This window comes from Chanos chanos, chromosome 1 (assembly GCF_902362185.1).
Source record: "Chanos chanos chromosome 1, fChaCha1.1, whole genome shotgun sequence".
Taxonomy (NCBI): Eukaryota; Metazoa; Chordata; class Actinopteri; order Gonorynchiformes; family Chanidae; genus Chanos; species Chanos chanos.
The window spans coordinates 34670181-34693372 of record NC_044495.1 but is presented as its reverse complement, the minus strand read 5'-3'; the positions used below and the strand labels follow the sequence as shown (position 1 = coordinate 34693372).

At 39.9% G+C, this 23192-nt stretch overlaps 4 protein-coding genes and 4 non-coding genes across 9 annotated transcripts; 4 read left to right on the top strand and 4 right to left on the bottom strand.

The window, feature by feature from the left end:
- The first annotated feature begins 1883 nt into the window (after window positions 1-1883).
- On the top strand, window positions 1884-9958 carry slc25a3b (solute carrier family 25 member 3b). The gene is made up of 8 exons (XM_030767613.1): window positions 1884-1956; window positions 2273-2422; window positions 4779-4906; window positions 6417-6596; window positions 7310-7491; window positions 8211-8383; window positions 8697-8807; window positions 9583-9958. Exons 2-8 carry the CDS (start codon window positions 2284-2286, stop codon window positions 9741-9743), a joined length of 1074 nt encoding a protein of 357 aa, XP_030623473.1. The 5' UTR covers window positions 1884-1956; window positions 2273-2283; the 3' UTR covers window positions 9744-9958.
- On the top strand, window positions 7716-7949 carry LOC115827278 (small nucleolar RNA SNORA53). Its single transcript, XR_004025932.1, has one exon. It is a non-coding gene; the product is annotated as a small nucleolar RNA SNORA53 (small nucleolar RNA).
- On the top strand, window positions 9083-9314 carry LOC115827271 (small nucleolar RNA SNORA53). Its single transcript, XR_004025931.1, has one exon. It is a non-coding gene; the product is annotated as a small nucleolar RNA SNORA53 (small nucleolar RNA).
- A 469-nt stretch (window positions 9959-10427) lies between the features above and the next one.
- Window positions 10428-13332, bottom strand: zgc:114188 (40S ribosomal protein S17-like). Its single transcript, XM_030771850.1, has 5 exons — window positions 13310-13332; window positions 12552-12703; window positions 12261-12366; window positions 11248-11313; window positions 10428-10875 (listed from the first exon to the last, which is right to left on the bottom strand). The coding sequence occupies exons 1-5, from the start codon at window positions 13310-13312 to the stop codon at window positions 10798-10800; spliced, it is 405 nt and encodes a 134-aa protein (XP_030627710.1). The 5' UTR covers window positions 13313-13332; the 3' UTR covers window positions 10428-10797.
- On the bottom strand, window positions 11557-11683 carry LOC115827149 (small nucleolar RNA SNORA71). Its single transcript, XR_004025896.1, has one exon. It is a non-coding gene; the product is annotated as a small nucleolar RNA SNORA71 (small nucleolar RNA).
- LOC115827160 (small nucleolar RNA SNORA71) lies at window positions 12804-12937 on the bottom strand. Its single transcript, XR_004025907.1, has one exon. It is a non-coding gene; the product is annotated as a small nucleolar RNA SNORA71 (small nucleolar RNA).
- A 2382-nt stretch (window positions 13333-15714) lies between the features above and the next one.
- On the bottom strand, window positions 15715-18862 carry pclaf (PCNA clamp associated factor). Its single transcript, XM_030771862.1, has 4 exons — window positions 18817-18862; window positions 17211-17294; window positions 16726-16900; window positions 15715-15751 (listed from the first exon to the last, which is right to left on the bottom strand). The coding sequence occupies exons 1-4, from the start codon at window positions 18860-18862 to the stop codon at window positions 15715-15717; spliced, it is 342 nt and encodes a 113-aa protein (XP_030627722.1).
- Window positions 18863-19705: 843 nt separating this feature from the next.
- Window positions 19706-21959, top strand: commd9 (COMM domain containing 9). Of its 2 annotated transcripts, XM_030780467.1 has the most exons (6): window positions 19706-19756; window positions 20368-20493; window positions 20996-21135; window positions 21337-21371; window positions 21513-21616; window positions 21729-21959. In XM_030780467.1, the coding sequence occupies exons 1-6, from the start codon at window positions 19706-19708 to the stop codon at window positions 21864-21866; spliced, it is 594 nt and encodes a 197-aa protein (XP_030636327.1). In that variant the 3' UTR covers window positions 21867-21959. The 2 variants fall into 2 exon arrangements, with proteins under 2 accessions (XP_030636327.1, XP_030636335.1); XM_030780475.1 differs by lacking the exon at window positions 20368-20493.
- The last annotated feature ends 1233 nt before the right edge of the window (window positions 21960-23192 follow it).

The window sequence follows — 23192 nt, the reverse complement described above, 5'->3', positions numbered from 1 at the left end:
TACAAAACTGTAGTTATTAAGAGCTTAACAGACTGCAGTGTGAAGTACATAATCCTTTGTGACATGGCTTTGGATCACTGGCTTCCTTTTGGACAGGTAGAGACAGTAGGTGCAGTAAGAATGTTGGTCCATTACATCCTATAAACAAATACAGGTCTATACTGATGTATTCATATGTATTAGCTTACAGAAACATTGTAGCAATGAGGCACTGATTAATGAAAAAGTTTGTAAGAGAGAAACAAAAAGCGAGGGAAACCATGATGTGTTTGATTCTTTTGTTTTTTTTCCTTCTCTTCTGCACTCTCCAGCCAGTATAAGAACACTAAGATCTCCAATGCCTCTTTAAAAGCATGATTGCTATGAAGATCCAAAGCAGTTGTGAGCCTCTCCAGTGTCCATACGGACAGTCTAAAACCTTTTTTTTTGTGATGAAACCATGAAGCATCCACCAGAGAGTGACACCAGAGTTCAGGTCATAGAGTGGACTCCTGTCTCTATCTGTCAGTAGAAAAACATGGATTTGTTACTTGTTTCTGTATTTGATATTGTTACTTGAAAAACAAATGCCCGAGTCATCGTAAAGTAAATCTGATCCACTTTACACTGAGGGATATCTAATTACTCAATACTAGCCTATCATTTGGAACCTTGGATTTGTCATTATAACCTCTAATCTATTGAAGGTGGAACTATTGGCCTGCACTTTTTTATTTTTTTACTTTTTATTTACTACATCACTTTTTCATTACATGTTACCCAACTGCTTAGTCCAGTACATGATTTTATAAGTCAAGATACTCTCTTGTTTCTTCAGCACCTCCTTATTTGTTACCTGTCATATTATTATTTTGTTACCCGTCATAGCCGGGTGTAGCAAAACAAAGGCACTGATATGTTCTCTGATATACGTGCATGCCCTCGGTGCTGGAGAAGTGTAGATGAGTTATGGTTCACTGCATTATTGGCTGGCAGTTTTATATCTGATACCACAAATACATTATTATCAAACATACTACAGTGTAATGAATACAATGAATGTGTAATGCACTGTTTGGATATCCAGCTACACTGTCAAATTAAAAGTAGAAAAAGGAGTGACAAAATTTCAGGTGTTCCAAAGCAGGTACACTGCTTTATGATTAACTGTCACATGTGCAGTTCTTGTAGTACAGCAGGATATAATTAGCTGTGTGACAGGCTGTACCAGCATTTCACAGAATGAAGCAGAGAACTCTCTTAAATAATGAGAACTCTCTTAAATACTAGTGTTTTATACTGTCCACATTCTGGTGATCTTACATTTGAATTAGAAAAGGTCCATGAAGACAACTATAATATAAATACAAGCTTTTTATGTTTTGAAATAGACACTTATTAGAGCAAATTGTTTCATTGTCAGCTTGCCATCCTTATTTTCAATTAGCCTCAGAGACGACATCAGTTATGTAGCTTGTGCTGTAGCTAGCTACGCTTCTCTGGAGGATAACTTTCAAGCAGCTGTCATTTGTTTTTGAAGCTGGTGGCTTAGCTTGCAACAATTTTAAGTAGCTTTCTCAACACTGTTCAAAGAGTGTCAGACATATAAAAAATGAAATGCTAAGCTTTTACCCTTGCCTGCTTGAAATCCGTGTGCCTGGATAAAACAAAATAAAAAGTATCACAGATTACATAATCCGTTATAAGGCTTTGGGCTATTTCCTTGGTCGGTTTTGGCCTAATATATTCGCTGTACTTCTCAGCTTTTTGGCACTACCCACACGCGATACCTCGAACTCGTTTCGTAATTCTCTTTGGTAGTTCCGCCTATTGCTCTATTTTGATTGGACAGACTACTGACGCACATAAGTATTTCCTGTAGCCCATGTCTAATACGAGCAGATCGACACTTCCTTCGGTCTCTGTGAACAGCGAGTAACTGAGGACGGAGGCGCCATTTTGAGAGAAGTTCTGAAGGTGAGGGAAGATTTATTTGATATATGTATATTCATACATATACTGTTGTCAGTATATGTTTTCTGTAAAGACAAAATGTTGTTTTCATACAGATTTTTTTAAAAATGCGCCCTGTTTCCTTTTAAATGTCATGTATGAGTCGGTCAGTCTAGCTAGCTAGAACATCGAGTCCCCGTCGGAACCGGTCAGGAAAGGTTAGACGTCATGCTAATGCTAGACATTTTTCTAACTCAGATCTCACTGGACTTGGGCAGCTTTGTCATTAACACATCATCTAAGACATGTCTAAACGTATATGTATCTGTTCTAAATTCAGCTACCATCAAAATGTACCCGTCCACACTGACACAGTTGGCCCGGGTCAATCCCTTCCATGCACCGCTGTTCACTTTGCAAGCAGAGGAACCGAAACAGAACATCAGAGCTACTGGACAGAGCCGCAGGCTAGCGGCCGCTGCGGTAGACGGTAAGTCGGAACACAAAGCTCCCTTTCTAGCTTCTCTGTACATCCCCCTTAATCACCGAAGTCCTGCTACTCAAAGAACCAAGATGCTAACCTGCATCAGATTACCTTTGATCATATGGAACAGAAAGATTTTTTGACGGCTGTATTTACATCTTACCTTCTCTGGAATCACGATGGATTGGATATCCAAGGCAAACGAGGGGAAACCCCGTACACTTCATAAGGTCAGAGTAATCGCAAGCTAGCTAGTCGCTGCTTTACTAGCTTGCCTCCTCTGCTAGAGAGATTTAGCCAGGATTGTAGTTTGGTAGTGCATAAGATTAATTTGAGAAATACTGTCCGTGATTTCTGATCAGTCCATGTAGTACTAGCGAATGTTTTTGATGATATTTGTGGTGCAGTGAAAGAGTATTGTTGCAGCTGTGAATATTAGACGCTAACGCAGGCCTCGTCAGCCTTACGATAGAGGGCACTGAAGGACAAAGATGGGTCAACAGGAGACTTTTAAATTGTTCGAAAAAGCGCGTAATTGAAGGAGCCCGTATTTACCAAGCAAATGCAGTGCTTGAGCAATGAACACGAAACGTTTTGTGGTAAACTTGCCTGTTATTCTTGTAATCTTCTGGAGACACGACCAGTTGCGGTGATCACGCGACGCTGCAAGGTCGTGGAATGTATTTGCTCGAATTTCATGGATATTTTTTTCACAACTAATCAGCAGTTCTGCAACCCCCAGTGGCAGAGGGACTGTAGAAATAAACCTGTTTCACAAGTTAGAAAATTTAACACTTTCACAGCGAACATTTGAATATTGAGTGTAAAACCTTTCCAACGTAGTCTTAACGATACCTATCAAGTCTGTGACATTGAAGTGATAACCCCTATTGTCAGGACTTTTTGCCGATAATTTGTTAGATATTTTCAGACGGGCAAGAAACGGTTTCACAAGAGCCTACTGATTAATATCGTAACAGTTATAGTCCCTCAGTTTAGTCGAATATCTGCTAGATATTATACTAGGAAGTATATGTGGAACTGATACACGCCTAGTATGTCTAGGAGCTAGATCAGAGCAAAGGCTATTCTGATAAATATTTTTACAATAGTGAGGCCTTTTAGCTTGTATAGTAGCTTGCTACATTCAGGGCCAATTGTGGTGAACAGAAATTAAGTCGAAGTTCACATACAAAGTCCTTTTTAGCCTTGATTGTAGGCTGTGGAATGTCTGCATCTCACCCAAGAAACAAAATTCTCTCCATGCTCACAGGGTAGGCTAACTTTAGCTATAAGATCTCTTAAATCTGTCACTCAGTTTTATGAGTTTTGAGCTGACCTTGCTGGTGTGGAGAGAATTTAGTTGTCAAACGATTGTGCACAAACGTACTTTCTCTTCAATTTAACATATTTAGGGAGTTCACTGTTTAAAATAAAAAAATGCATATGATTCTTGCAAGGCTCAGTGTGACTTGGGGTATTGTAGCCTGTACCATCACGTTTCAGATGTTTGTGTGCTATACTGTCTCAGCGTTTGCTTTCAGAGTATCAGTAAAATATCAACTCCTTGCTTAATGAGAACATGATGGTGCATGACTATGGCATAAACAGGACCGCACGTAGAAAACACGCTGCCAAAATTCCGAAGAAAATCAAAAAGAGGCTAAAACGTGTATTGCAGCATTGATTTTTGCATACAAAATCTAATGCCACCACATAAGCGCACAATTGAAATCAAATTTAACCAGAGTTTAAAATATTTGGCCTTGAAATTAATTTGTGGCTACAGGCTTAATCTCCTCTGTTTTTCTTTTGCCAATGTACAATGCCATTTATAGGTTTTTGAGGACCACAAGGTTAGTTTTCTAGCATCAGCCTGTCTTGTGCACTGCAGTCCATGTGAACTCAGAAAAAAGTAGTAGGTGAACTACTGTTAATACTGTGTTATGGAACCACAGACTGAAACAAACATTTGCACAGTATGTTCAAGTAGCACTGCAGTTGGCCCTCAGTGTGCGAAACGGTGCCCTTCAAATGACCCTTTCCGCTTTTCAGTTAAGCCAGCCTGACCTCGTAGTGTGAACCATGCTCCATTTTTCTTTAGAGGGAGACAGTTGTGAGTTTGGCTCACAGAAGTATTTCCTCCTATGTGGCTTCGGTGGAATTCTGAGCTGTGGCACCACACACACGGCAGTGGTGCCCCTTGACTTGGTCAAGTGCCGATTGCAGGTCTGTGTGCTGGTGTGCGTGGAGAATGTGACCCAGCACGAGTGTGTTTGTGTTTGTGTTCGTGTTGTCTTGTTGAGCATGAGCATGAGCATGTGTATGTGTGTGTTTTTGTCCCTGTGTTCCTGTGCAACAGACTCAGATGTCAGCTGTGAGTTTGGCTCTATGAAATACTACGCCCTCTGTGGTTTTGGGGGCATCCTGAGCTGCGGCATCACACATACGGCTGTTGTACCACTCGACTTGGTCAAGTGCCGTCTCCAGGTCTGTACACAAGTGACCAATCCAATGGTTTTTCCAGACAACTTAGAATTAGTGTAGAGTATTAGTACTCAAGCTTTGAAGACGGTAAGAGTTGTTCACTTTTAATCAAAACATTGCTAAATTTATTAATGTTTGATGTTAAAGCATATGAGTGATGAGTGGGTTATTTCAGCTCATTACAATTCATTTAAAATCATATCATTATTTGTACAGACAAGTACATTTGTTTGTATGGTAACAATGTGCTTCAGTTCTCTTTGTGGAACAAATAACTTTCCATTGAGATTTGATTATAGAGCAAAAGTGCAATTCAACGGCACAGAGATGGTTGTGTGACATGCCCGTGACAGCTGCAAGTAATCTTACTGTCTCAAACTGGAGTAGCACAGACCTAGTTAATTCAAAACTCAAATCCCAGTGATGTATTATTTTAAACAATAAGTTGGTGTTTAAGTTTAACAAAGAAGAACCATGACCAAAATATCATGGAACACATTAAACCAGTTTGTTAAAAAAAAAAAAAAGAAAAAAAAAACTGATTTAATTGTGCATCACATGGACTAATGCCAGGGGCTGTGAATCTTCTTAAGAATGAAATCAACTTCTGAGGATTTTGGTTACAGCACCATTACAGAGTTTAAACATATTTCAGAAATGTTTGCAGATTTTAATCTGCTGGAGGACTGGCAGTCGTTTGGCCTATGTTTGAATGGTTGGCATTGGGGCCCAATTAAGATTTACACCCTGATGTCCACTACTGAGACACAAACTCTTGTCATCAGTATGCATCAAGACATTCTTCATTTAATGTTCTGACAGCTTGATATACAGCTTAAGTGTTCTCAAGATGTCGCCCCCAAGTCAATCAACGGAGTAAACAAATCCAAGTGTCCGGATTTCAACTAGAATAAATTTCTAAAGGAGGCTTATGATTCCAAGTCTGGTCCAGGTCTATAGCATGAAACTGATTACCCCCCCCCCTTTTTTTTTAAGTGCCAAACACTGCTCTCAGTCTTATGTTATCAACAGTTTTATAATTGAGTAGTAGAATTTTTCAGATATTTGCAAGCCATTTAAGTTCCCGACCAGAACCATATATGGCCTGTGAATTTGAATATTAGGTTCCCAACCCATGAAAACACAAAGTTAGACTGAAGTTAGAGAAGTGAGAGAATGTGCTGAGACTTCTTGAATTATATTTGTCTAAGAAAACAGTCTAAACATGTTAGAGAACTAAAATGGTTTAATATTTGATTTGTGACTTACTAATGAATAGCTATAGAATTGAAAGTGATGTTTTTGGAATGCAGATGTGTGTTGTGATGGATCTTGTGAGTTGTGATTTTTTTTATTTAAATTGTGCATATATGTAAATATTCCCAGCTTGCTACCCTGCATGTTGGTGTTTTAGTATTTTGATATGGTGCACTAACTGATCCACAGAAGTTCATTCGGTGGCTGTGTTTGCTGTAGTGCTTCTCAATAATAAAAACCAAATCGATGTGTATAGGTGGACCCCAACAAGTACAAGAGCATATTCAATGGCTTCTCAGTGACTGTTAAGGAGGACGGTGTCCGTGGGCTGGCTAAGGGATGGGCTCCAACCTTCATTGGATACTCCATGCAGGGTCTCTGCAAGTTTGGCTTCTATGAGGTGTTCAAGATTCTCTACAGTGATTTTCTTGGAGAGGTGAGGACACAGACCTGAAGCACTGGTATGATGTTCTTATGGACTTCATGACTCTGTTCCACTTGTTTGTACCTGTGTTACAAATGTTACAAATGAACAATGGCTGTGAAGAGTGGTAAAGGAAAAACTTTGGCTTAATTTATATTGATGTTGTGATGATGGATGTCATTCACCTACAACAAGGGTTTTCACTCTGGCATTTGCAGCAGTACTGTAGGGAGTTCATGAGATTGATGGAAATGTCCGTGTCTGATTACATTCACTTAGTTAAAATCTCAAGGGGGTGCTCGAAGATCATTTGGGTTGAAGGGTTTCAGCTAACATGGTAGCCTCTGTGTTGGGCCGGTATACTTGATAGAACTATGTAGATATGTAGACCATATCGCTGTGTTGTATACAGGTATGTACAATGGAATTTGTGATTTTCCCCATTAACTTGTGGCGCTATTTATCATCTTAAATGGTTTTGAAGTGGGTAGCTGTGAAACTGCTCAGCAGTATTGCATTGGTAGTGTCTTACACATTCATTCCAAAGGCACTGCTTCTAGGAATGTGGAAGCTAAAGTGGAGATGAGCTGGTATAATGACAATCAACTGTTTTACCTAGCATTTACAAGGAAACTGTCTTGTGCCCATTAATTACATATCATGGAGCAGTGATTGCTGAGCTTACTCAGTGCAATTTTTTTTTTTTTTTTTTTACATTTTTTTAGGAAAATGCTTACTTGTGGAGGACCTCACTCTACTTGGCAGCATCTGCAAGCGCTGAGTTCTTTGCTGATATAGCACTGGCCCCTATGGAGGCATGTAAAGTGCGTATTCAGACTCAGCCAGGCTATGCCAACACCCTGAGAGAGTGTGCCCCCAAGATGCACGCTGAAGAGGGGCTCTGGGCGTGAGTAAACCCTTCTTGTCTCCTGGAAATTTTGTGCAAGCTGAAACGGTCAGAGTTCTGCACGTGGTCCTCCTCCAGGTTTTTGCCCTTTCACCAAGTTGTTCTGTTGAACCCAGACATTGCTTCATAGGACATGCTATACTTAAACAACCTGTAATGAATCTTAGGTTAATTATAGTTCGTATTTGATGTAGCTCCATGAAAGTGTCCATCTGCACTGGTGAAACACGTCCCTTAGATCCACCTCTGGGGAACTCATGGTTTAGAGCTGTTCTTTCTATCTCTGGAAAGTGCAGCTGAAGTCTTGAGATTCTCAGCAGCTTTTCTGGCTGTACAGTTGGAGGTGCTTGAGTCATTGACGTGTGAGAGCAGTCTACCTGCCACATCCAGCTTCACTGCAGCACTGGCCTCCTCTCAATGGATGACACCCAGTGCAGCAAAGGTGAAGGGCGGACAGCAATTTGAGAAAAGTGTGCTACACTGAAACTGAGGAGGAAAGACAAATTTAATCTAGTTTTTGAATAAAACTGCCATCACTGAATGAAAGATATGCGTCAGAAAGGCAACTGCAGGTCTTTCTGCAATCGTGTACATTAGACAACAAAGTCACTATTCACTCTGACCCGCACATTGCATTGCACTGCACAAAAGATTCTGGCCATGGAAATAGGCATGTATGACTATGAAGTACGAAGGCTGACTCTTGATTTTCTTGGCAGGTTTTATAAGGGTGTGGCACCTCTTTGGATGAGGCAGATTCCATACACCATGATGAAGTTCGCTTGCTTTGAGCGCACTGTGGAGCTGCTCTACAAGTATGTGGTGCCCAAGCCCCGCAGCGAGTGCTCCAAGCCCGAACAGCTGGTGGTCACATTTGTTGCAGGCTACATCGGTAAGTCAATGCAGCGATGACTTAGCAAAAAATAAATTGTGACTTTGGTGAGATGTTTGCTGCCAAAAGTACTGTGTTTCAAAGTAACACATGTAGTCAAAATTAAGGCACGGCATACCACACATTACGCATTAGAGGGAGTATTTTGTGGGTATTCATACTGTGATCTTCATTTTAAACTTCAACATTTATCAAGTTTTGTAGCTTTGGAAATCAAGTTTTGCCTCGGTTTTCTCAGTTGAGCAGCTGACTGTTGTGGGTTTCAGGGGAAAATTGAATTTAACCCATTGTTTACTTCATTACTGTATTACAGCTGGCGTGTTCTGTGCCATCGTGTCCCACCCTGCCGACTCTGTGGTGTCCGTTCTGAACAAGGAGAAGGGAAGCACAGCCATGGAGGTGCTGAAGAGGCTTGGACCTATGGGTGAGTGAGCCTGCCCACACACACTGTTCCCTGTTGTCACAGACAGATGTGGCAGGTAGCTGTCATGTCTGCGTTAAATGCTCCGAGACTTAAACGAAATGGTAACATTTTGACTAAATCTTGGCAGTGTGCACAAACTGTGGATTGTTTGCACATTGTTAAAAATCTCTCATCGGTAGACACAAGTGTTCAAACGAGTAGTTTTAAACCGCTCATAAATCTATCAGTCTTCCTGACAAATCATTCATTTTGATGTCAGTATCATTATCTGATTAGACATGCTCCTTAGATCCATCTCTGGGGAAATGTCCAAGTCTGAAGCTGCTCTCCATCTTTTAGATGTTGTGTAGTTTCAGTCTGGCAGTTCCCAGCAGCTTTTTTGCTGTACAGTTGGAGGTGCTTGAGTCATTGGCATGTCAGAGCAGTCTACCTGCACCTCTAGCCCCACTGCTGCACTGGACCTTCTTATGGATGCCACCAGTGTAGCAATGCTGGAGAGCAGACAAACACACCATCCTCTGCAGGCTCATGGAGTTTGAAATTTGTATTGTGATCAGGGTCAGCTGTGACAGTTCAGTAAGAGTAGTAAGAATGAGTCTGACCATGAAAATCATTCTGACAGTTTTAAGCAAGACAACATTCTTTCCATAAGCATTGAAGGGCATAGAAAAGTCATGAATGTGGGAGAACATGTCTATCTTGGCAAAAGTGATGGCAAAATAATGCCTTGGATTCCTGGCTGATTTCGGGATCTTTTGTGCGTGCTCTCATCCAGGTGTGTGGAAGGGTCTCGTTGCCCGTATCATCATGATCGGTACACTCACAGCCCTGCAGTGGTTCATCTACGACTCTGTAAAGGTCTACTTCCGCTTGCCACGTCCTCCTCCCCCCGAGATGCCCGAGTCTCTGAAGAAGAAGCTGGGTCTCACTGAGTAGAGCTACTTTTTCCAGTCTCCTAGTGTCTGCACCACTTCACACACCTGTTTTATATATTTAAACCAGTACTGCGGACCTTCCAATCATACTGCTCAACGGCCCATCAACTGGAGAGGGTGGAAGGTTTATGGAGGAATCAAGAGATGAATGCTATGTGTGGATTAAACTCTTGGTGTTATTTTGTCAGTAGTAATAATAAAACTAAACCTCCAAGTTATCAGTACATCTGTCTTTATTTAAAGAGAACATTCACCATAACTGGTGTCCTTTTCCATGGTGGTGAAACAGTGAAGGCTGAAGAGGGGTGTGTTTAATTTAAAATAGTTTTGTGAATTTTAAGCAACATTACAAAAAATTGCAGTTAGCAGTTTCATGTACTTTTAAATTATCTAAGCCTTAAGCCATTTGGACATCGCATCCACTTTTTTAAAGGTAATTATGCATTAAATTTACAGATTTAACACTTTACACCATGTCAGTGAGTGTGTAATTATGGATAAAGAACAGCCTAGCTTTTTCAGGTAGGTAAGTTTTGACTTCTGACAGTTTTGGTATCTCAATGTAAAACTTAACCATTTAAATCTAAAGCTTTTAGTCAAGAAAAAAAGTTCCTAAAACAGTACTAGTGAATTTCTCAAGTTTCAAAAATGTGTAAATGAGCCACACATGAAAAGGTAGTACACAACAAAAATTTAATGAGGAAATTTGCACATCACTTATTGCAAATGAATCAGGCAGGTGTTTCCTTACAATTACAACTGAGAATTTCTTTAAACAGAACAAGTAGTCATGTAACATACACATTTAACTTAATTCACCTTCATGCATTTTACACGGAGAACACATTTCTGTAACACTAATCTACAGTTGGCTTGAAAACCACTCATTGTTGAACAGTTTGGTATTCTAAATCTGTTGCTTGATTTTAACTCAACTGTTAAATTTCTTACGCTAAAAGTACAGTTCCAAAGCAACTGTCTAACTGGAAACACACAATGGAAGAAAGCGAACTGAAGAATGATTTTACTTGTTTTTTAAAATATATTAAACGTGTCTAGACTCCCCGGGGTGTTTTGAAGTTCATTCCAACAGGGGGCTGGGTGACCTGAAGGTTGGACAGACTTCCAAAATCCTAAAAGTAAAGGTTAGAGAAAAATTTCCTTGTCATTTGGCTGCACCATGCAGATATAGCTCACTATGTTCTTACTCATCACCAGTTACAGTGCTTAGGCAAGTCTATTTTACCAGATCTATCAATTTTTGAGTTGCACCAGAGCCATGCTTGATGGGTTGGGTTATGTTTTTTTTTTTTTTTTTAAATTTCGACAATTGAACAAAAATTTATATCCCTCATGTAAAACATAAATGGTAGTTGAAACACCTAATAGAAAAAAGGTTCAATGTCAGTTAATCTCTGTACCATTAATGATGTCACATTCAGTCAAGCCTGGTGTGTACTTCAGTTAATAAAGTTAAGACTCATCCCAAAATCTGGCACACTCACCAGCAGTTTCAACATTTCTTTTGTGTCAGGATCCACTTCAATGATCTCTTGGTCCAATGCAGAAACCTGAAACAGAAGATATTCTGATTTACTAATCTGACCAACAACCTCCAAACACAAAAATGATAGATTAAAAAAAAAAAAAGTAAATTCAAAATTTCACCTATGGAGACAAACCAAAATCATTAGTCAACCTAAACGATAAACATAACTAACATACAAACTAAATGATCACAAGATGTAAGGAATCCACAAGTTCTGTCGACAGATCTTCTAAAGGCGACAGCCATCTTAGTTTTCACTGGGGATTGTCTGAAAGATTCAGGGTTTGGCAGGAACAGGCAGTCCAGCAAACACGGGAAAGACTTTCAGTTCATTCTCCCTGTACTATCAATGACCTGGCAACCAAATAACCATAGTCACTTTCGATACAGGGACGTCAAGAGCAGATACACGCAAAACTAACTTGTAGAGATCACTGTACAACATGTATTCTAATTTTAAACACTCAAGCATACAGTGTTGGTTCTTGTTCTGATTGCCAATGGTATGACCAACTTGACAATTTCAAAGTGTAAGGCTGAGAATATACCCTGCTGCGACCAATGAATGTCTAAAATACCAGTCTTCTTGCAAAACTGGGCAGGTAGTAGACCTGTAATTTAAAGATATGTTTCTGGTCTTTGGAAAAATATTTAAAGTAATCCCAAAGTATGCATTTCAAAAGCTAGCAAGAGATTCTCCATAAACTATGGTCAACCTCCATCAATCCAACAAGGCAAAAAGATATTCTACTTGAACAAAGATATTGGTATTTTATTTATTTATGAATTTAGTTGCTATCAGATTTATTGATGTCCAGTATTTGGTAAACTGCTCATTGCATGGATACTTTTACACTGTTTTATTGTTACTGATGCCTGTTAGAAAATCTGATGTCAGATCTTCAGTGGAGGAGTTCAACACTAAAGTAGACCAGGAAGACCGAGTTCTGAACAGTTTTACACACTGACCTCTGGAACATAGTTGTCCCTCCTTTCTCTCTCTTCTTCCTGGAGTTTAATTGAGATTCCTCTGACGGGCCCTCTCTGGATGCGCTTCATAAGGTGGGTTACATAGCTGACAAAATAAAACATCAAGTTCAGATTTGATCGGGTGTTGGAGAGAATATTTTGCATGTGTGGAGACCATCACATACCTGAAAACCACACCATGCCCCAAGGAACATGACTTCTGACAAAGCACTGAGCATCCATCAATGGTTTTGACAGAGTGGCATCACCAAAACAGGCCACCGCACTCACCCTGCAATCTTGTTACGCAGCTTCTTGCTCGGAATGATGGCAATCTCCTCACACACTCTTTTGTTAGTGTGGAAGTCATTGCCTAGTCGAGTGTAGTATTTTTCAATGATTACCCGCGCTGCTTTTTTCACTGTCTTGGTCCTGACCCGTCCCTGGTTAAACAGAGATAATCGATTAACAAGATGTACATCTCCTGTACCTTTTAATGAGGTCAGCATTAACCTGAGGTACAGTAAAGCTATCTTCATGAGATGTCTGAAAGATACAGGGTTACACTGGGCTCAAGTTCCCAGCGAACACGGGAAAGACTCTCAGTGTAAGTTTTTCTACCTGCACTATCAATGACCACTAGCAACAGTCATGCCACAGTCACTTTCGATACAGGAGACCAAATAAATTGAGACTACATGTATGAGGCTTTAAAATCATACCGACGATTGACCACATCGCTCAAAATAATTTAGCTTGTTCAGCTAACTGCCTCTATATCTAAATGGGCACCAACGCATAGTAAAACTAAAAGGTGGCTGGCTGCAGTACCAATGCACGAGGTAACTATCTACGACTGCAGATCGGAAAAGACGTTGGTTTTAATGTAACCACAATGCATTGTAAAACGTTCGTTTTGTAATTCAATACCTTCATATATAAATACGAAACACAAAATCAAACATTTCCATAGAAACCTATCTGTTGGCCAGAATATACAAAATTAGGATTAACGCAGATTTGGAGCAGTAAAAACCTCCAACACTTACCATGGTTGCTGTCTGGGCGAGAGGGGTGCGAAGGGCGGAAAACGGAAGCTAATGGGATTTTATAGCCACGAAAAAGACGCATTACCGCCACCTCCTGCCCTAGAGTGTTTCGACATCGATGCAGCGGCCACTCTCTTAAGGTTTTGACGCACGTCAGTGTCTTGAGTTTATCCTGCAGTCTTTTAAGACATTAAAAATATCGAGTCACTGGCAGTCTTTGGGGCAGACATAGCTTGTCCATTTGCTAACGGACGGACTGCAAACAAGAAAGTAGTGGTGTAGTATAAGAGTGATACGCAGAACATGTCAGGATACGCAACTTGTTGAGAGGAAAAACATGCCTTGGACCAATGAATCTTGGTTCGCGTTGAGTTTTACTGACGGCAGAGTCAGAATGACAAAAACAGCATGAATCCAGGAACCCATCGGGCCCAGTACCCATGGTACAGGCATGATGAGAATGTTTCGATGGTACACACTAGGCCTCTCGATAGAAACAGAACAGCCCTAAATCTCATGAGAACACCGGTGCTGAGCAGATCCATCCCTTCATACAGTTGTTTACCCTTCATCACATCACATAGATGAAGGGTACGCTGTCATAAAAGCATGTTGTCTCGGAATGGTTCCAGGAACATGAAACCAACTTCATTTTGAGTGGCGTGCACAGATTTCAACTTGGCAGAAGCCCAGAATTTGAACGTAAAAACGGATGCAACAACACCCAGTTTGACTGATGCCTCACATCCTGCAAAAGAAAAATATATCTGATCACACTGCAGATTTAGATTTTCTCATACTTACCTGACGAATTTTGCACGTTCAGAAGCACAATAAAAATCTCCTGATCTCTTTAACATGCTTAAAGATAATGCTCATTCAAAAAATGTTTTAAGCCTTCTCAACATAATGTTGAGCCATTAAATGCTGACAATTTAAAGTAAAGCACTATGTTGCACTGGTACCCTCTTTTGGAATACCAAGTCAGCAAAGCTGGGAACAATGGCTCTACCCGTTATTCAGAACATCTCTTTGAAATAGTAGTTGTATGGGAGTAAATCTTCAACTGGCAAATGGTTCAAGTGATCTCACAGCACTTCAAGAATATCATTCTTGCTTTGACAGAACTTCAAAATTTTAGCAAGAACAGCATCTCATATCAAAGACTATATCTTAAACTTCACATCAGGTCCAATCGGTACTCTTCAAGACCAGACAATGCTCAGGTCAGTATTACAATACTGATCAAGGACCTTTTTTTTTTTTTACATTATGGACCTTCCCAATCAGCTACATAACTGAACCAAGAATGCAGTGAGGAGTCCTAATAGTCCAATAGGAGAGTTTTTTTTTTTTTTTAAACTTATTCTATTCATTTCAGAATGTGTTACAGAAAACAAAATGAAGACAAGAACACCTTCCTCACACTGAAACATGGGGGGGTTCAGTGATGTTTGGGAGTTGCCTCGCCACCAAGGTACTGCCTTGAATGTGTGGATGGCATCATAATATCAGAACACCAAGGCTTTTTTTGAGCAATGTCATATCCAGGGTCAAAACTGGGTTTCTGCTGAAGGTCATGGACCTTCCAACACAACAACTCCAAACACCCCTCCAAAAGCTCCCAGGAATGGTTCGAGCCAAAATGCTCAATTGTTTTGAAGCAGCTAGCAATGAATCCAGACCTAGATCCAACTGAAAACTAGTGGAGAGATCTGAAAACAGCAGCTGGGACAAGTAACCCCTCAAATCTGGGAGAACTGGAGCAGTTTGCACAGGAATGGGCCAAACTGCCAGTAGAGAGGTGCAGAGAGCACATGACTGCAGTTCTTTTGACCCAAGGCTGTGCTACCAAATTGTGTAAAGGGTGCAAATTTTTTTTATCAACATCGTTTTTTTCTACATCCTTTTCAATCAGATATGTTTTGAAAAATGTTCTGAATAAAAAACAAAGCTTCTATAATATCAATAGTGAAAAAAAAAGAATTGTAAAGACCAAATTCATTCAAGAGCTTAATCTATATTAATACAGAATACTGAGTTATCTGCAAAAAGTGCAAGGGTGTTTTTGGCCACGACTGTATGGTTATTAAGGTATCCAGCTAACTTGAATGCTGTTTCCTAAAATCATCTTTAATATCATGTTGTGTTAATAAAACACAAAACCAGCACAATATTTCTTAACTAAGAGGTCCTCACAGAGACTGTAAAGGGATCATTCATTTAAATACACTACAAATCAAATTTTGGAAAACATTTTATTAAACTACTGTACAAGAAAAAAATGTTTGTAAAATAATTTATGTACAAAGATTTACAGTCAAATCATTAGGTACCTCTAACACAGAAGACCATGGCTTTTCAATTGATAAATTCATTAAAAAAAAGAAAAAAGAAACAGGGATTCAGTCATCATCTTCGTCTTCAGGCAATGGTCTAGATCTGAAAGATAAAATTGGTAAATACTTAGCATTAACATTTCTGTACCACATCTGTTTTTTGTTTTTTTAAGTTTTGATAATTCCCTTCATGCTCAAGCAAAAGAAACACATGAAAAGGGTTCTGAGTGAGACATTAACTCTGCAAGAGTGAACACACCCATCATCACTTCATATACAGAAAACAACCTGAAAATAAGCCAATCCCAGGGCTAAAAACAAAAAAAAAGCCTTGGAACAAATTTCTTAGCGGACAGACTGCTTATAGATCAAGACATTTCAAAACTGTATGCAACACCAAGACTTGAGCAAAGTCAACCAAACACCACTGTTTTATGTTAGTCAACCAAACAAGGTACTTTGTAACCCAAACTATTTTCATACATTACACACACATGCAAAAAACCAAATACAAAACAAAAAACAAAACAAAAACCCAAGCCTATAAGCATGAGCTTCCATTAAAATTCAAACTGAAATCATCAGTCAGGAATCAAGTGCTATTTTGGCTCTTTCATACACAGACTAATGGTTTAGGCAGAAGAACATGAGACACAACAGTGGAAACCAAAACACACACATGAATATGAACAGATACACATGGCCTCATCTTTATATTCTGCTATTGTATGATCAGCGTCAGTTGTGAAAATGAAACCACTTGAGGCATATACAGAGAGTTGACAGGAAAACACCCTACTTAATATGAATGAAACCATTAAGAATGGCACCAGCTTAAGACCGCCATACACAGTGAATGAGGAATACAGGCAAAATGCAAGTATCAGTCTGGCCCAGAATTTTGAAGTTCTACTACATGTATTGGTTACATTACTGGGTGGGGAAAAGGTTCCTAACATTTTAGAAAAGAGGCTGAACTTTCCCCCCCATTACAGTTGTCTTTATTCAGTCTTAAACTGCATGTGTGCATTTTAAAATTCAGATTAAGCAAGGGTTTATCAGGGTGGTAGTACTTACTTCCGTGGAGCCATTGACAAACCACTGCCTCCAGCCTCTTCCTCATCAGAGACTGGGCACTGATTCTCCTTCTCAGGCTTCCTACTGGGTCCACCAAAGAAATCTCCAATGCCTTTCTGCCAGGAAGGGGTAGGGCGTGGGCAAACTGGATTGCCCCCAGCATACTTATTTTTGGCTGCAAAGACATGCAAACTCCATTTAATTGCAGTTTGAAGAAATTGCAACAATGCAGAGAAATCAAACAATTTGGTCAGTTCAAATGGGGTTAAACTCAACTCAGAATGCAAGCACAGGACCAAACTGGTTTGCTTTGACAATATCCATCAACAATGTCATACCGATACACATTGAGGTGGTCATCTTTATTCATATAATCCACGGCTCCAGGGTTCTGCGTCCGTGTTCACAAATCAGTCACAGAAAGCAAATCTGGTCACGATTTATTCCAATTTAGTGAATTACTCCTAATAAAAGCCCTGCCTTACCTGGGGTCCCTGCTTGAGAATTATTCGGTGAATTTGAAGAACTTGAAGCTCCAAGAGACTTCCTGGGCGCCGATGCAGCAACAGCTGAAACGAATTAAACGTAGTTGGATCGTGTAACCATATTACATCAGATTAGCAGATGTACGAACAAGTTTGTTTTTAGGAGCTGGACTTTTAACGATAGAAACATTCAGAGAAAAGGCTGGCCTCATTCCAAATGAGCTAAAACGAACCTTCTGAACTTCAATAAACTGAAAGTTACTACAAATAAACAATAACTCTTAACTCTTATTTTCGATTAGTTTCTTCAACTGACCACCCATGTTCCTGGTGTATATACCCACACTGCTCAAATATTTCGTGCAAATTCGAAGCGTTACCTCCGCTTCATCGGTACATTTTTAGCAAATTACATTATTCGCTGCAGCTTCAAAGGGTGTTGCAAAGTGCTTTTTGGATGGATTGGGTGCATACATGTCGATATATCTCGAGAGCAAGCGGCTTTGATGGAAAAACATTTCTTCCCGCCAAATGCCCAACATTTTGAGCAAAATTACATTGATCAGGGTCTCTTTAAATTTTTCATAACAAAAGCTGCTCACGAAAAAAATAACTGTTTTTACGGTGACTGGATCCGAGACAATGTGTATACTTTTCTCCGGATTTACGCCATTTGACGTGTTAATATTATTAAGTTTTGATCATTTTGAACAATCGTAACGTTTCATTTGGTTTAAATTAGCTGGTTAGATAAATTCGCAATGGTATAATAACTATAGCACAGTAAGGGCCACTGAAACCATCAGTGAAATCATGTTAACCAGGTAATACGCCTATTTTCGCCTATGTCCACAAACTGAAATAAAAACGGAGATGTCCTTTTTCTTGGCAAAACAAAATCAATGAACTCAAACAGGTAGATTTATTGAAAAGAGTTGGCGCCAAAATTTCAGCAGCAGACATCCTCGTCCGCCTTCATAGAAAAACTGGCGCCACTTTGGCACTTACAACCAAAGCCTTAACCTTAGGTTCACTGATAATTAAAGCGCGTGGGATTTAGATAGTTAGGACTGATCTCCTTAACATGGAATTTACTTCAGAGCGTATGTCTTAAGCAATGCCTGTCAGCAATCCCCGGCTGACCGTTTAACTTCACCAGCGTAGGTCATTTTCCGGTCTATAGACCACACCGGTTATCATTACAAATGGTCAGCCAAGTAAATTAGACGTAAGTTATGCATTTCCACTACATTTTCAAAGGAAACTAGGCTTCAAGCTAACGCTATGATTTCTAGGTGTGCGTCTCAGTTTCACATTGCGGCAGTTTCAGACAGAAGAGCGCGCGCAGACATTAAGCCTGTCCTTAAGTCGTATTACTAGCAAGTTGAGTTTGAATAATGAACTTTTTTCATATCCTTGAATCAGCCGCTGCAAGTCCATAATAGAGGCAAAACAAATAGTATTAAACAGGAAATTGCAAGAAAGCGGAACCATCCACTCACACGGGCTTCGTTATCCGGCGTGCCTGACACTATGTTAAAAAGAAAAAAAGAAAGAAAAAAAGAGTAGACTTTCCATATGATAACATTTATTCTGAAGTACGCACCTTTTCTGTATGTGCTAGGGACGCTGTCTGCCTTTGTCCGAACCATGTTATCAGGGGTGTTCTGTCAGCGTACCTACAATGTTCTCAATCACTCGGTCAAACCAGACTGCCTAGTAAAGATTTTCCCCGCCAGCATTTAAAAATTGATAGAATTACCGCGGCGGGTAGACCATCACTGGCACACCATCGCCACCTAAGGGACTGGAGTACAAACAATTAAATGTGCCTGCCTTTTCAGATAGCGTGACCATGTACACTGGAGACCGATCATCTAAATCAATGGTTCTCAATCCTGCTCCTGAGGGACCACTACTCTACACTTTTTCCGTCTTTCCCTGCTTTACCTACCTGACTGAGCTCGTCTGTGGCACTTTTGATTGGCTAAGCACACCTGATTGAATCTAGAGTACGTTAATCACACGAATCAGTCAGGTAGGTAGAACAGGGAAAGATGGAAAATGTGTAGAGTAGGGGTACCCCAGGAGCAGGATTGAGAAACACTGTTTTAGAATATATGTATGTATTTGCATTCACAACTGATCCGAGGGTTACCCAGAAAGACCTGCAACACAATGTTATACTGCTAGTAATTTATTATAAAATTGTTTAATCATATGAATAGGATTGGTAGATGTATTTCCTTGTTACATTAACTGATGAATACGAACACGGAAATATCTCTAAATTGTCTGACACGGCTTACACGGATGTTAATGCCTGTCCTCAACATAATTTTGCACAGAAGTTAACTCTAACACTTACTAACCTATGTACTAAAAAACTCAGCACAGAATTTGCGTTGACCTAGCCTTACACTGGCAACCGTGAACGAGCCCAATATCTGGTGCATCACGTGAGAGTGTTAAGTGTTTCACTTCCGTTAATCATCATGGCTGTGCTCACGACAGAGTTGTTCGACTGTTTGCAGCTGCTTTTGAAGGTAAGGTGTGATTTTTACAGCCAGACTATCCATTCGTTTCAAGTGCAGTGAGCAGCTGTTACTGGAAAGTACCACTCCAAGCAATCGAAAGAGGTACACCATATGCGTGCATGTAATTGTGAAAGCCAGTAGAGCTCCCCAGTTAGACAGCTTCCTGACATGTCCTTTGGTCAGCTGACTAAATTTACAAACATATTTCTCAAACTATACTGACCAGAATATTTGACACACACAAATAGTTTAAATATCCTTCGTTTTTTGATCATATCAAGGTCAAAATTGTTCAGGGTAATTAAGTCACAGTACTCACTAACTAAGTTCACCTCAGCTGAAAGGATGCATTTTAGCCCTAGCCTAGAATATATAAACTCTAAGGCAAATGGAAAGAAAAGAGGCTACTTTAAGACGTGCCTTACATGAATAAATATTCAGAGCCCATCTGCCATTACTAGTTAGTCTGTCAAAGCCGGCTGTGAGCGGATGTATCAGTAAATAATACCTGTTGTATGAGCAAGAAAAACAAGTGTTCGTGTGCCTTACTTCTTCTGAGGTAGTTACTTTAAAATTGCTTAACTATAGCATATATCTGTTTATACACCTAAACGAAACAGGCACCGTCGAAGGACACAGTGCGACAGCTGTGCACGGACAGTTTTTCGGCCGGAGCGTTGGAATCACAACAGCTTACTGAGAGCACTGCAGAAAACCTGTCAGTGTCAGCCCCCGAAGCAAAGCAGGTGGGATTCACGAAATGACGGAGTGAAACCATCTCCCTTGTGTCTTTTTGGTTTGATTTAGTGGAGTGGAAGCTATCGAAAATGTGTTTTTCTCAGTGTGTTGGAGCGAACGAGAAAGCCTGATGCATTAAAATGGGATCGTGCAAAAGATTCAGTAAGAAGAATACTGAAGTAGAAATTTTTAAATGGTAGATTTATTTATGTCTCAGGCCGTACCGTGTTAAGAGTAGAAAGTTTGCATGCTAGAGGTGTTGACAGGGAGCTGAAGGAATCCTCAGGTGAGTGCTACGAAATGCATCCTGTCACTTTACTGCTGCCAGTTCATACTATAGTATGAACCTGACAAAGTAGAGCACTGAATGTAATAAGTTGATCCAGAGGTACTGCAATGTAATGTCTGTGTCTCTACAAAAGGGAAACTAGTTTTCATTGTAACTTCCACAGTTAAATTACAGGTAAATTTAAAAAATGTAATTAATACTTTTTTTTTTTTGGCTTTCAGCTACTAACAGCATTGCACACACTGTCACGTCATGTCATGTTCCATAATCTGACAACACCTGAGCAGATACTAGGGGTCTTTCCAGACACTTTCCATTCAAACCTAAAGAACCTCATCACCAAAATCTTGCTGGAGAACAGGTAATTTCCAAGCAGCTCTTTAGGATTAGCTCTCTAGGGTGTGCTCTAACTTGATTTACACATGTAAAATTATACTGACTGAAGAGAATATGGGTCATTCATATTCTCACAGACACAGCCTGTCAAATAACCTAGCATTTTTTATGTAAACTATTAAAAGAAAGTACTGTAAATAATTTTTTATTTTCTTTTAATTTGCAGCTCAACTTGGAGAAATGAAATTCTTGCCAATCAAAGTAGGTTTGATACATTCATGTGTATTCTCTTTATTGTTCTGTGGATTTCAGCAATCTCAGAAATCTGCCCTTTCTTAATGTTTACACTATATGGGTTGTTCTACTATTACACTGTGGTGTGTAAATTTGTTTGTCCTGCAGTTTCATTGCCTCAGCTGGTGGAGATGGACTGGAGAGTGGATATGAAGACAGCTTCTGACTCTGTCAGCCGCATGGCTGTACCAACCTGTCTAGTGCAAATGAAGGTAGGGTGATAATGATGCTATCCATATCACATTTGAAAAACATTTGTACATAAAGGAAGAATGGATGAACTGTTTTTTTTTGTTTGTTTGTTTGTTTGTTTTTTAAAATCAGGTTCAGGACCCCCTGTGTGTTGGCAGCAGTGACTCTCTGTCCTCAGTCACCATGGAGCTGAGCAGGGAGACTCTGGACACTATGCTGGATGGCCTAGGTCGTATCCGAGACCAGCTCTCTGCAGTGGCTGGGAAATAGACACTAACCTGCCAGTGACACAAGAATCTCATTCTCTCTCGCACTTCCAAAGGCCCTGTTTTGGAAATGTTTGTCTGCCCATTTCTGAACTGTGATTCTGATATAGCTGAAGATTAGCTCAAACTAAGGAGAGGAGGGTTCTTTGCGTCATTATTGCACTCTACACACATGTAACCACACAGTCTCTTTCAGATGTAACAAGGACTCACAACATGAAGACCCAGATGCTTTATTTGTCAGGACAAAATCTTGTTCATAGTCACTGTTGGCCTTAACAGCTCCTCTGCAAATTCTTTTGTACATGTTGTATATACTGAAATGTATGAGAACTGATGAATATCTGTGGCGGTAGTGGGACTGTTTTAATGCTTTGACTGTTCGGGCGCCAGGTGATATCCACCACCACTTAGAGTAGTTAAAAATAAAATTATGATAATAATGAATAATAATGATGTTGACTTTAGCTGAAGTAAACCAAACACCACAAACACAGCTATTTATTTATCTAAAGAAACACATTCCAGACCGGAAGCTTCAAAAGATGTATTATATTCCATCATTCGGTGCGCGGTAACAAAGTCTCTTTCGGGTTAAACGAAGCGGCCCTCCGCTTTGTGAAAGGAAGATGGAGCGAGACAGGACAAAAAAAAAGAAAGAAAAAAAAACCCTTTTCTTCAAGGTCCGTTTCGACAGCCTGCTTCCAAAAGAAACAATTTCAAACAATTTAAGATAAAAAATTATCATACGCAGGATTCCGACTTTTAGAATTTCCGTTACATAATTACATTAAATATAATTTAATCGCAACAGTAATAGGGCAACCCGGGCGCCATAGGAAAATAAAAAAGAAAATAAAACAAAATTTAAAAAACGAGAAACAAAACAGCTATCCCAAGGTAAAACCCTCCCGGACGAAAACCTCAGCAGTAACCCAAGGTTGCGCTTCCTGTATGAGCGGTCAACTATAGGATCGGATTAAAAAAAAAAAGGAGGAAAAAACACAAAAATTTACCACACCGGTGGCGTGTCACATGCTAAAAAACAATAAACAATTCACAATAGAATCGTAAGCAGAAAATGATCACGGCTTACCGGTGGAAAAATGAAGAATGAAAAGGCCGCAGTATGAAAAGGCCGCTCTCTCTACAACGCTCAAACCAGCTAGCGCGTCTGGACAGCGCAGCAGCCCAGTGTACCAGGAGCGCACAGGTGCGACACACCAGGTAGAGGAAGTGAGGGAGAGAGCGCAATGTTACCTGGGCCGTTATTTATAAACAATGATCATGACTCGTATGCAGACGCCATGTTTTTTTGTTTTTTTTAAAT